This window comes from Conger conger, chromosome 2, assembly GCF_963514075.1.
Source record: "Conger conger chromosome 2, fConCon1.1, whole genome shotgun sequence".
Taxonomy (NCBI): Eukaryota; Metazoa; Chordata; class Actinopteri; order Anguilliformes; family Congridae; genus Conger; species Conger conger.
The window spans coordinates 24,573,175-24,587,215 of NC_083761.1; the positions used below are offsets into that span (position 1 = coordinate 24,573,175).

A 14,041-nucleotide genomic window follows, 5' to 3' on the forward strand; every position below is an offset into this window, starting at 1 on the left:
GCCTGCTTGTTTGTTTGCGCCCAAGTGGCTTCTTTTCTGAAGCTCATTTGCTGGTCATGCTGAGAAAGGGTGCTCACTAGCGCCACTGCGGTTGTCTGCAGTATAGGTCAGTCAGACCCGTTTTGAATGGTACAATTGCGGTCAAAATACAAGGTCAATCATTTATTTCCACAAGAAAATGTGGTTGTGGTTTTTTTTCTTCATCTAATGCCTCCCCATGTGCCAATTTTCTTCAAGTTATTGTGTTATTAGGGCAATACAGCGATTCTTTGTGACGTAATCAGGGACAGATTACGTCACTCTCACGCTTATTGCAAGAGCTGCATGGGCTTCCCTACTGCACAGTCTCTGGCTCAAAATTGTACAACATGGCAGCACGGCACAACTTGACTTCCCGGCTTGAAAACGCTTTTGTCGTCAGTGGGCGACATAACAGGCACTTTGGAGAACCCTGGCTTCTCCAAAGGCCCTGAGAAGCGTTTCATTCTTTCTGTCTCAAGAGTACCATAGCGCAACTACCGTAGAATCCCGAGTGCCATCTCGTTCTCTCGACCTTATACCTTTCAACTTAGCAAAATGAGGGGGGGTGTCTTCTTGAAATCCAGTAAACTCAGTAGACTGTTTTGTTCCAGTCATTATTCTCTGTTTAATGCATTTTGGAAGTGTCTGTATCCGTTTCATAGTGGCGGAGTATGGATGCTGGCTGGCTTCAGGTGAAAGTGGTTTTGAAGTTGGAGTAAATACGGGGCTACACTTCAGTTAAGGAGCTCAGGTTTTTTGCCGTAATGATGGAAATGCAGAGAACAATGCCGTGGTACCAGTATGAGGGGGTTTCAACACCGATGAGCCAAAACATGATGACCACTCATAGATGATTAACTTTGATTATCTAGTTACAACGGCGCATGCCAAGGTCTGTAATATACTAGACTGTAAGTGAACCATCGGTTCTTGTGTCGTCGATGCGTTGGATGCAGGAGAAATGGGCAGACAAGAAGGTCAAATCATTATGGCCAGATGACTGGGTTGGAGCATCTCAAAAAAGGCAAGGCTTGTGGGGTGCTCCCAGTCAGCAGTGGTGAGTGCCTACCGACAGTGGTCCGAGGAGGGACAAACCAGGAACCGGCAAAAGGGTGTTGGGTGCCCAAGGCTGGTCGATGTGCAAAAGGCTATCCCCTGTGGTCCAAACCAACAGAAAAGCTACTGTGGCACACAAAGTGGTAATGATGGTTACGGGAGGGAACACAGTGCCTTGCGCCCTGCTGGGTATGGCCTGGGTAGCCGCAGACCAGTGACAGTGCCCATACTAACCCCTGTACACCGTCAAAAGTGCCTACAATGGGCATGCAAGCCTCAGAACTGGACCTTTGAGCAATGGTAGAAGGCCGCCTGGTCCATTTCTGTGGACGGCCAGATATGTGTTTGCCAATTACCTGGGGGAGAGATGGCACCAGGATGCACTGTGGGAAGGAGGCCAATGGTGTTGGATGCTCATTTTTACATACCAGGTACTTCTTGGCAACGGTATTCCCTGATGGCAGTGCCCTCTTTCAGCAGGATGATGTGCCCTGCCACACTGTAGTAATTGTTCAGGAATGGTTTGAGGAACATGAGGAAGAGTTCAAGGTGTTGCCCTGGACTCCAAATTCCCCAGCTCTCAATCCGATCGAGCATCTGTGGGATATGCTAGAACAACAAGTCTGATCCATGTCGCCTCCACCGTGCAACTTGCAGGACTTTAAGGATCCGCTACTAACAGGGCACCTACTGAGGTCTTGTAGAGTCCATGCCTCAGCAGGTCTGAGCTGTTTTGTTGCCTCGCGGAGGACTAACTGTATACTAGGCAGGTGGTCATAATGTTTTAGTCATTGGTGGACATATAGCACTGTAGTTGTTGGAGTGAGTTGGTGTGGCAGTGCGGTTGTTGGAGTGAGTTGGTGTGGCAGTGCGGTTGTTTTGGACACTGGAGGCCATTCTTCTATTAAGCTAATATGGCAGTGGGTCGGGTTGGTAACACTCTGGTGCGGTGTGTTGGTATGGCAGTGGGTCAGATTTTTAACGCTTGGGTGTGTTGTGTTGGTACAGTAGTGGCAGCCTGTAGCCTAGTGGTTAAGGTACATAAATGGGAAGGTTGGTGGGTCAATCCCCGGTGTAAGTCCATCTGGATAAAAGCGTAACCTAAATAAAACGTTATGTAATGTAATGCAGTGTGGTCAGGTTTTTAACTCTCGAGTGCGGTGCGTTGGCATGGTTGTGTGGGCAGGTTTTTAACCCTCGGGTGTGGTGTGTCAGTATGGCTGTGTGGTCAGGTTGTTAACTCTCGGGTGTGGTGTGTCAGTATGGCTGTGTGGTCAGGTTGCTAACTCTCGGGTGCGGTTCGTTGGCATGGCAGCGGGGCGACGTCTGCAGCATTCGTGGCTGCAGAGTTAGTGGATGCGCCACCGAACCGCACCCTTCACTTAGACTTTGCATCTCGTTCGACTCTCCCGCCTGCGGTGAAACCGCTCCAGGTACCGCATCCCCCCGCTGTCCGGACCGCGTAAACGCGGCTGCAACTCCATCCAGAGCGCAGCATCTCCCGTACTCTCTAATTTATGAGCAGTACGCCACCGCCGGCCTGAAATCCGAAAAATCCCTCTCTCTTTTCTACACGGCTGCTGGCAACTCAAAGGCAAGTTTGAAAGCTGGGGAAGATCCCCAAGCCGTGCGTTTAAAGCGCTCCACGCCCCCAGCCTTAACTGCGCGCTGAGGTGGGGGGGGGGGGGGGAGATGGGTAGTCTATCCCTTTCTCTCCTTTTCTTTTTTTTCTCTCTCCTTTTTTGTTACAACTGTCCAGGATTGTGAAATCAGTCCATTTAGCCTACTGGCTCCGTGTAATTGATGGCTCAGAAGGTGAGGGCGATGTATTTTATTCGATTTTCAGTGTTGTTTCCGTTTCAAGCTCACAGACTGAACACAGCAGTGCCGCTTGCGCATCTTGCGCATTTTAGCCAACCTCCGCTCCGCCAACCTCCGCTCCGCCAACCTCCGCTCCGTGGCGGCAGAACGCGGGCGTAAAAATGGCCGGCTCGACAAGCGCGCGCACTTCGGAAAGAGGGGAAGACGGGGAAAAGGAAGTCAAATAAAAATATTGATTTTTGTTAGCGTTAGGATCACGAGCAAGGAATGGTTAGCCCTCGCTATTGCTAACACACACACAGACACAACACGCACACACACACAGACTTTGAGTTGGAGGGGGCTGCAGGTTGTCCGTCAGTTGGAGCGTTTGTGAATACATTGATCGCCCTGCTCTGTACCCGTGAGCACTGCTCCCTGGGTCTTTAAATAACCTGAGCGGCTCAGACAGCAGCACATTTATATTCCTTTTACTGGCCTTGTGGAAAAAAAGAAGAGAAATTTTGGTTCAGCATTTTAGATTTTCTAAAGTGGTCATATTTTCATTTGTGTATGTGTGTGTGCACGAGCAAGAGTATGTGGGTGTGTATTTCTTTTTCTTTGATTGACCGTGTGTCTGTGTATGTGCGTGTCTGTGTGTGCGTGTGTGTGCGTGTGTGTGCGCGCACTCTGATGCTGTGTGTGTGTTTGTGCTTGCATGTGTGTGTATACAGTATCAGTGTGTTTCCACATGTACGGTGGCGTGTTTGTGTGTGTTAGCGTACTCTGATGCTGTGTGTGTTTGTGCCTCCGCGTATGTGTGTGTCCACATCTACGGAGGTGTGTGTGTATGTGTACTCTGCGCCCTGAAGATGAAGGGTTGAGGTTTGAGTTTTTCACGTTGTGGAGGTGTATCCTTGCTCTCATTAGAGTGGGTAATAAGGGGTGCTGGAAAACTGCTGAAAAAAAAAAAAAAAAAAAAAGATTTTAAATTTTAATAACACTGGTATGATTTTGTAAATCTTTCCTGACAGAAAAGTCCTCATTATTTTTATCTGTCTCTGAGGAATTTCTTTTCCACCACCTCCCCTGTTAAACGGACTTTTTTGGATTTCTGTTTTTTTTCCCCCCATTTCTTTCTTTTATCAGTCGTCTTCTGGGTTTATCGCCCGCTTCTCCTCTAGCCGTGGTTTGTTTCATGTGCTGGGGACTTTTTTTTCCCGTGTCACACTGGTTCCGGGAGTTTATCCGGTGTGAGAGATTTTCTCAATTAGCTCTGCATTAAAGAAAGTTCTTGCGTGAGGTTTTTTCGGGTTTGGTTTTGGGCGTTTTGTGCGGTGACCCCGGCCAATTGCCGCAGGTCGCTCGCTCGGGGTCGCGGTGCTGTTCCAGCCACTCCGCGGGAATTTTCGTTTGAGGTCGCAGTCTCGCCCCGACTTACCGTCCTTATTCTGAAAAATAAGGCGAATCTCCATTGTCCCTGGAGATGATTGGCCCGGTTGATGTTGCTGCATCTAAAATGGCGCACAGGGAGATCTCCAATGAAGTTTAGAGTCCTCCTCTTATTGTTGACTGCACTCATGCACATAAGGTCTGTTAAAGTTACATACATTTTCTCTCCTGGGAAGACAGATTTCTCTCCATTGTTTCTCCTGGGGAGAGTCTGAACTTTAATGTTTCCACATTTAACGTGGTGTCTGGGCCTGGTGTCGCCACAAAGATGCTTGCATTCATTTTTTTTTTTCATGTTTTAACTTCAGCTAATTTTGCACCTCTTTTCATTGATTCAAAACCGCTTCCAAAATAAAAGTCCCCGGACCTTCTCGGTTTCCCCCTGGTTTTTTTTTTTTTTTTTTTTTTTTTTTTTGTGCGAGATTAAGCGAACTGACAGCGGACAGGAAGTGACAGCATATAAATAATAAAGCATCGCCAGGCCCCCGACAACCACAGAGAGAGAGCCGCCATTAATAATGACCGTCTGATTATCTCGCTCTCTTTTTAATAAACATGACGGGAGGGCGGGAAGCTCCGCCAATGAGGGCCGCCCGATTGACGCACGGAGCCGGCGGCCGTCTGAAGTGCGGGGAGGGGTGGGGGGAAGAAGGGGCTATCGGGGCTGGGGTTAATTCTGCCGGCTGTCAGAGGCCAGGGCTTACACTCTTAAAGTGTCACAGATACCATTTTTTAAATAGATTTAAACATTGCTCCAGTGAATATCACTCCATTTTAATCCCTTTTGGATTAGCATTAGGGCTGCCTTGGGGCCTTCTCCTCCCACCTACCAAATGAATGTCAGAGCAGCTGTACCAAAGGCATATTAATCTACATTACTGTAGGCAGGCAGAGTCATGGACAGCCCTGTCTGAATACATGCATTCGCTTACGCTCCTGACCCAAGCCTCCTCTGCCATTTGCATCAGAAAGACCTGATAAATTCATTTCTACTGTATACTGTGCTATTTGTGTTTTTGTTGCAGCTGCGTCCGTCACAGTTGTTATTTTTGTTATTATTGTAGTTTTTTGTTGCTATTGCTGTTAGAAATAGCTGCAATTAGAAGTTGTGAAAGTAAGTGTTTTTGTTTTGTTTTGTATTTAAAGGGGACGGTGAGTGTGCTTATGGAATCAAAGTGCACACTAAAGGAGCAGGCCAGAACAAAGAGGCCGAACCGCCCCACATCAAACAGCGTGGCTTGTCTGGCGGGCGACTATTAGACGCATAAATGGGAACCGTATTCGTGTCCTCTTCATTAGAATTACCAGGCCGAAGCCTCGTTTAGAGTTTTGTTCTCCGTCGTGACTTATGGTTCACCTCTCAGGTGCAGGGTGCCGTTTGACAGCAAGCAATGCGCACTTTTGTTTTGGTTGGACGCTTCAAGCACATTCCCTGGAGAATGAGTAATGAGTGATATAGTCTATAAGCCAAGCGGTACAGTACTCCCTTGCTTACTTGAGTTCCTAGTAGTGCCTAATCCAGGCGGTAGAACTGATTTGCACCCCCAACTTGCCTCAGTCGATCCAGTCAGCACTCTCATGCAAGCTTGTCCATTTGGACCTTATAGTGGTACCACCCAGAAGGCCTTCCAGTTGGTACTGTCCGTTCTAACTGTCACATGGTGCTTTTAGTCGCATTCCCCATTGCACGGCCCCGCCAGAATGTTCGACGGTACTCTCTAACGAAGCTGTCTGCTGGTTCTTCCTAAGGGGACCACACAAGAAGGTTTGCCAGTTGTGCTGTTCAGTTGCACTGCCAAACAACTTTCCAATGGTACTACCCTACATGACCTTCCAATAATACAGGCCAATGGTACTACCCTACATGACCTTCCAATAATACAGGCCAATGGTACTACCCTACATGACCTTCCAATAATACAGGCCAATGGTACTACCCTACATGACCTTCCAATGATACAGGCCAATGGTACTGCCCAACAAGACCTTCCAATGATACAGGCCAGTGGTTCTGCCCAACAAGACCTTCCAATGATACAGGCCTATGGTACTTCCCAACAAACCTGGCCAATGATACTTCCCAACAAACCTGTCCTAGTATATAACCCAATGCTACTGCCCAACAAACCTGTTCAATGATATATATATTTTTAAACTGTTCAACGACAGAACCCAGTGGTACTGCCTAATGAGTCTATCCAATGATACATTGTAATGGTACTGCCTAAAATATAGTCCAGTGACAGAGCCCAATGGTACTGCCCTGTAAGCCTACTCTAAGCCTAAGGAGACTGCACATTGATACTGGTCTGCAAAACTGTCCAATGATGCAGTTCAATTGTGCTGCCCAACAAACTGTCCAATTATACTGTCCAATGGTTCCACCCAACAAAATTGTCCAATGATATAACCCAGTGGTACTGTCTAACATGTCTATGAAACCATACTGGCCAATTATACTGTCCAAAAAACGTCCATTGATACAGCACAACGGTTCTGCCCAAAATAACAGCCTGATGGTACTTGTTGACAATGCGGCCCAAAGATGCATCCCAGAGGTACTGCCCAGAATAACTGTCCGATCATACAGCCCAATGGTACTGGTCAACAAGATTCCCCCAAGGTACAGCCCCATAGAACTACCCAGTGGAGCTTCCTAAGGAGACTGCCCATTGGTACTGGTCAACAAAACTGTCCAGTGATGCAGTACAATGGTACTGCCCAAAATAACTGTCCAGTGTTACTGTGTCCCCTCCTCTGGACATTTGTTTGCAGTGGAAACACTGCTCTTTCTACTGAGGACTGCATGAAGAATGTAGTGCACAGTTCCTGCGTTTTCCTGTGTCCCGTGCAACAGCTGTGACTTCGGCACTCAATGAAACCGACAACAGGCGCTGTGTGCAAGAAGCAATATAAGTTCCTCCTTCCATAAATGTCTTATTCTAAGTCGGGGGAACTGCCTAGCAGTTAGTCTGAATCCACAAAAGTGCGCCTTTCCTCCCTCTGCAAGCGCAAAGACATAAATCACCCCCGTACCCCAATTCCCCTCCCTCCTTCCTTCCCTCCCTGGCCTGAGAACCAGCATGACCCCCAGCAAGATCCATCTTGGCATCACTGCTGGGCATTTGCGGATAAATAATCATTCTGAATTATGCATGATGATTAAAGAGCCAAGGGGCTAAACATGTACACATTAATTCCCTCCGTCCAAGCACTGCCGCAAATTACATCGGCACCGCAGCCCCTGTTTCCATGAACCCCGCGGAAAGTTCCGCTGCAAAGTTCAGCTCCTTCTCCCCGAGCCCCCGTCTTCAGCCCTGCCCCTGCCCCTGCCCCTGCCCCTGGCCACAACCCCGACCCCACCCCTGCCTCCAGAATTTCTGCCATTTTTTTTTATCATTATGATCATTACGGCCATTGGTAAATGGACTGCATTTATATAGGGTTGTTTTTTTAATGCAAACCGCTTGACAATTGATGACACTTATTCACCTATTTACACACATACTCGCAGACCAACGGCAGCTAGCTGCCACGCAAGGACCAACCAGCTCATCTGGAACAACTTGTGGTTAGGTGTCTTGCTCAGGGACATTCAACACACCCAAAAGGGGGATTGAACTGGCAACCTCCAGACAACCGTTCTTACCTCCCTCTTATGTGGCGCTTGATTGTTGTTGCTTTCTTTGGTGAATGTTGTTTAGACAGCTATACTGTAAGCGAGTGCGGGTGAGTGCCCGTTGTTGTTGCTGTTGTCGCTTTCTTTGGTGACTTTTTTAAGAGCGTGTGGGTGGATGCGTGTTGTTGCTGTTGTCGCTTTCTTTGGTGACTTTTTTAACAGTGCGCGGGTGGGTGCGTGTTGTTGTTGCTGTTGTTGCTTTCCTTGGTGACTTTTTTAACAGCGCGCGGGTGGGTGCGCGTTGTTGCTTTCCTTGGTGACTTTTTTAACAGCGCGCGGGTGGGTGCGCGTTGTTGCTTTCCTTGGTGACTTTTTTAACAGCGTGCGGGTGGGTGCACGTGTGTAAGCGCGGTGGGCAGCGGGGGTTGTTGCTGGCGGTGCGGGACATGGGCTGGGACACAGGGTAGGGTCCACTGTGCAAGTGATGAATGGCTATCACTGGGCCCATTCATCTCCTGCTTACAACGCTGGACACTGGTCCCATTTTTCCAAGGCATGTCAGCAAATGTGATAATTTTGTCATTTGTCAGAGGAGACAGAGGGGGGAGGGGCCGTCGCTAGAGAGTTATGACCAGATTTTGTACTTTTTATTCTTGTTTTTCATCCTCTCTGCAATTTTGTCTTCTTTTTTTTTCTTCCTTAACTGCTTTTTCTTTCTTTTTTCCCCTGATAAATTCAAAGATCTCTTTGTTGCCTTAGTTTATTAAGGTGACTGCGGGAACATTTAGAAACAGTTTTTAAGGAAAAGTAAAGTGGAGTTTCTGCGGGATATTTATGGAGAATTCCATCAGTAATTTACTGATTTTATTACCTCTAGCAAATGCATGAGCCACTTTTTCCAGCTTACAATAAAAAAAAAAACTTTTAAAGTCAACATTTTCGCATCCGTGTCTGTGCCTGTGTGCGCACTCACACTTTGTGTGAGCGTGTGTTTGCCTGCTTGTGTGTGTGTGTGTGTGTGTGTGTGATATAGAGCGTTAACGAGTGTGTGTTTGCATGCTTGTGTGTGTGTGTGTGTGTGTGTGTGTGTGTGTGTGTGTGTGTGATATAGAGCGTTAGAAACTGTGTGTTTGTGTGGTGTGTGTTCAAATCCATGAAAGTGTCTGCGTGTAATATGCTTTATTCTTTTTTTGATTCTTCTTGCGAATATACTTTACATGTGCAGTATATGTGATGTACGTCACTGTGAGGATATTGATGCGTGTTGTTTGAGCTGTGACTTAGCATCTCTGTCCCTCTCTCTCTCCCTCTCTCTCTCCCCTCATAGGATCATCCAGAACCGTGTCCTCCTCTTCATCCTGGGAGCCATCATCCTCCTCACCATCATCCTGGCTCTTTACTTCAACCTGAGAGGACACTGAAGGACCCCGCCCCCTCCCCAACACCACCACTTCTCCCCCCTAGTACCCCCCCCCCTTCCCACATGATTAATAGTGACAGAAGAGTTTGGTCTGGAGTAATTAGGACAAATTGGTCACATGAATCATCTTTTATGCCGTGACAAAGGGGGGTGGGGGGGGTCTCCAGCCAGACCCCTCACACAGACTCTGGACGTCTCTCCCTCGCTCTCTGTCCATCCTACCGTCGTTATTGTCATTCAACTATCTTTGCACGGGACCCCCCTCCCCCCTGTAGAAACACACAATCGATCGCCGTGGCTGTCTGAAGATTGTTTGAGGTGGTGGTGGGTGTGTGGGGCAGTCGAAAGGTCGGGGGCGGGTGACGCCACCGTCGGCACATGCAGGTGGCCGCCATTTTGTTTTGCGAAAGAAGAGTCTCGGGGTAGTCTCTCGGGGTAGCCTCTGTGCGACTGGAGCTCCTTTTTATACGGTAAATGTTTCCATGGACGTGTCCGGAATGCATTTAAGGTTTATTTTAAGCAATGTCGACCATCGGGGATGTGGGCAATATAGACAATAAGACTTGCACAGTTAACTGATAAAGTCATCAAATGCACTGAGGTACAATGCTTATTTCAGTAGGTAAAGTAGTATCACTGGTGACCATGCTCATCACAGTTATATTGGCACAAAGGGGCTCTGGTCAGTATCTTGGAGAGGGGTTTTCAAAAAAATTATACTCTCATTCGCAAGTATGTATTTTATGATAGAAACAATAAATACAGTAAAACCATTCGTTTTTTGCTACACTTAGTTCATTCCTGTTATGTTTCATAATTGTATCTCTTTCGAAATGTGAGCTAACATGACCAGTCTTGGTTTTTCCTCATAATGCACAATATCTATAGCGGAGCAAGCAAAACTTTGGAAAAAATTACAATGTTATTTCACAGATTGTCATTTAATATAAATACTCGTAGAGAATGAAGCTAGTGTGTTTCAGTTGTCCGGCTCAACGTGGTCTGTGTGACCTGGGTCAAATATTTATTTGTTTTGGATTCAAATACTTTTCCACGCTTTACTGAGCTTGTCTGGTGTATTGGAACCTATGAAATACTCTCAAAAAGTGCAAACCCCACCTTCTGGTCCTCTCAGTTGGCTCATTTGCACCTGGCCAAGATCAGATCAGTCCAGTCAATATTTGAATCCAAAACGATGACGTATTTGACCCAGGTCTGGTCTGTGTATAGGCAGAGTTCAGCGTCATGGCAGCGGGACCGACTCGCAGTAAGACACCTCTGAATCCATTAGAGGCCTTTAAAATGCGTTATATTGTTCTCATAAAATGAAAAGTGGTGGGCCCCGTCGCGCTGGCGTTTAGCGTGTCTATGATATACGTCTCCCCGTAAAGACGTATCTCGCTCTCACAGAGACAGGAAGAACCAGGCCCAGGCCCATAGCCTCACCTCAGAGGGGGGGGGGGACAACACCAACCGACGCATACCTCTTTCCAAGATTATCACGTTCGGGTTCTTGCAGTATCGAATTGTGCTTCGTCTTCAATTTTGAAATAAAGACGCAAAAGCCATCGTTCTTTTTAACCACAACAATGGTCACGGCGGATTTTAGCGATTTGTTGTCGCTCTTCGTTTATTTATGTTCCGTTTGCGGCCTCTCGGCTTCCGCGGACGCGCGCGACTCATGGCGGGGTGCTGGGGGACGGGCGGGGGGACACGGCGGCGACGGAGGCCATTTGGTATTCTGTTTCAGGGCCGGCGGATTGTCTTATTTTGGAAGCGGCGTGGTGGGGGGCTCTGTTTCTGCTGCGGCCGCGCCGGCTCCCGGCTTCAAAGCCTCAAATTAATGGGCAACAAAATAGTGCGGCTCTGTCTGTCCCATGTGGGGCTAACCCGTCGAGAGTTATCATTAAGCTGAGGAATAATAAAGAAAGGAGGAGGAGGAGGAGGAGGATTCCTGCCAGTTTGACAAACCTCATCAGATAATGACCGTTGCAAATAGCGTAGCGTTTGCATTTGTGTGTGTTTGCATGTGTGTGTGATTGTGTGCACATGCGTGGACCTGTGTATGTGTGTGTGTGTGTGTGGGGGCATGCGTGTATGAGCACCCTCACCTGTGTGTGTGTGTGTCTGCACGCATGCGTATGTGCGAGCACCCCTGTGTGTGTGTGCGTGCGCGTGTGTGTCTGCGCGCATGCGTATGTGCTAGCGCCCTCCTCGCCTGTGTCTGTGTGCATGTGTGTGTGTATGTGTGTGTCTGTGTGTGTGTGCGCGCGTGCGTGAGTGCGTGCCGTACTTCTTCCTCCTGTCAGATGGTTTTTCAGACCCAAGGAAAGCGGCGTGGCTGCAGCTGTATTTGAAGTTGTAATGGTGTCAAAAAGTCACGGCTGACTGACAGCCGTCATTCCCAGAGGAGCTCATTAAATCATAAAAAAACTTGACAAGGAAATAATTGAGCATCGCCGACAACTCTGCGCCCGTTTAGATGTTTTTATTTTCTTTCATTATCAGTTCTGGCTATTATGTTCATTAAGAAATTGCATTAAACAACTGTTGGGGGGGGAGGAGGGGGGGGTAATGATTTGTTTATATCCTTTTTTATTATTTAAACATTAGCCATGTCGTGAGGCTCCTTGGCTGCCTCGCTATCATCTGCTTGGGTTTTTTTTCTCTCTCTCTCTCTCTCTCTCTCTCCCTCTCTCTCTCCCTCCCTCTCTCTCTCCCTCCCCTCTCTGAGCCGCGGGTGCCTTTGGAATATGAAATAGATTATTCATTACCCTCCTCTTTGCCAATGATTTGGTTTCATGTAGTGTCTTCCATGGAGGAAGATGAAAACTTGTCAAAAATAGGTTATATCTTATTCCAAGGGGCAACAACTGCGGCAGGTACAGACACACTTTAATATTTAATTAAGTCTGATGTTAACCCCCATAAGTGACTTTAGCTGTGAGTAACATACAAGCTCTGGAGAGGAAGTTATTAGTCTTCATTTGCAGCCTGGACCACAATCATCTCGCGTATCTTAATCCAGCGCAAAAGACAGCCTTTGTCTTTCCGTCTCTTAAGAGGTTATCAGAAATGTGATCTGAAGAACAATTGTTTGTTCCAGCCAATTTTCGATAGTGCAGTGTCTTTTCGTGCTGTGAATGCAGTTGTCTCGTTGTTATTCTTTATTCCACATTTGTAATGATGAAAACTTAAAAATGGGGGGAAAAAAATGAATACTTAAAAATAAATATATATATATTTTTTTTTTTTTTGCTGATTGCAAAACCAGGTAACGTGTAGTCTGCCATTCAAGTTGTTTGTTTGTTTATTTGTTTGTTTGTTCCCAGTAAACGCGAAAAGACGACGTGGGGTTGTCACAATATTTAGTCAGCGCTGACCGTGTTCTGCTTACACCCCCCCCACGTGTAGGGCGCGTGGAGCTGCTTTCCGCTGATTTGAAGATTCTCCCTCCGAATGAAGCGGACGCTTTATCGGGTGATACGCACCTCTCACGCGTTCGTTTTGTGTTTTAATAGACGCCGATGTGACAGATTGCACGCGTTTGAGGGCGTCTTCAGAAGCAGCAGTAAACGGATAAATAGATAACAGTGGGATCTCAATGGGAGGCCTGCATTTCATCTACGAGCAAGACGCTCGCACAGTCGCTGCCCTACAAGTGTGGCGTGTGTCCAGTGAGAAATTCACTGTGACGTTTGACAACACCAATGAGTTTGGCCCCCTTCTCTCTCTCTCTCTCCCCCTCTATCTTCCTCTCTCTCTCTCCCTCTACCTCTCTCTCTCTCCCTCTGTCTTCCTCCCTCTCTCTCCCTCTGTCTTCCTCTCTCTCTCCCTCTCCCTCTACCTCTCTCTCTCTCCCTATCTTCCTCTCTCTCTCTCATGTGTATAGTCCCTTCATTGTGTGGCAGTTGTCGGTAGGGGTTCAGTTTTCTGTAAAGCAGGATTACATTGTAAAATTTAGCCAGGAAATACAGATTTTTCCTAAATGGAGTAACACAATTGCCCAATCTGTACTGAATACATACTTTTGTGACAGTCTAAAACATGCGTTTGTTGGTTATTTTTGTCTGCGTGTAAATACTGCTTAATTAAAGCAATTGGAGAGGAATGACCTCTGGTACAGCACTATTGTAACAAGCTCCCTGTAATTGAGCTCTTGTGTTCATATTGGTCAGTCGATTTGGACGTGTTGTATTTATCCTTTAATCTTGGTTGTGTAGATGATCTCTCTTTAACCTTCTGCTGTTGTTTTTTTTGTTTAATAGTGAGCTGTGTAAATGTGTGGAATGCATATGACCTGTCACAATGTCATTAAAAACAGTGTTGCATTTTGCTGACAAATACCCTTCGTGGAGGTAATCGTTATTTGTGTGTTTTGTTTATTGTGTGGCGTTTTTTTTCCTGACTGTCTTTTGCGGTATGCTGTTTCTCAGCAGGGGGCAATCACAGCACGCTGTTTCTGGAGAAATACATATCTTCTGTTTTAGTTTACCTGCCTTACCTGACTCACGGGCGTTTGGGGAAGGCACTTCACCTTTCAGACCACGGCACCCGCCTTTCCTCTGTGTCGCTGATAGCAGGGAGGGCCGGCTGGATAAAGATGACTTCTGTTTTAAACCCCTGGATCATCTGCCTGAAATGTACCTATGACCACAGTTACATCGTCTGTG

General features: G+C 47.1%; 1 protein-coding gene across 4 annotated transcripts in view; it reads left to right on the plus strand.

The window, feature by feature from the left end:
* The window catches only part of vti1a (vesicle transport through interaction with t-SNAREs 1A), a 187,844-nt gene extending 174,130 nt beyond the window's left edge, over positions 1-13,714 (plus strand). For 2 of the 4 annotated variants that reach the window (XM_061227389.1, XM_061227398.1), the window contains one exon: positions 9,276-13,714. In XM_061227389.1, coding sequence (XP_061083373.1) covers positions 9,276-9,369 — 94 coding nt within the window. In that variant the 3' untranslated portion in view covers positions 9,370-13,714. The remainder of the gene's footprint in view (positions 1-9,275) is intronic. The other 2 variants (XM_061227405.1, XM_061227413.1) reach the window with 1 other exon arrangement.
* Positions 13,715-14,041: the final 327 nt, after the last annotated feature.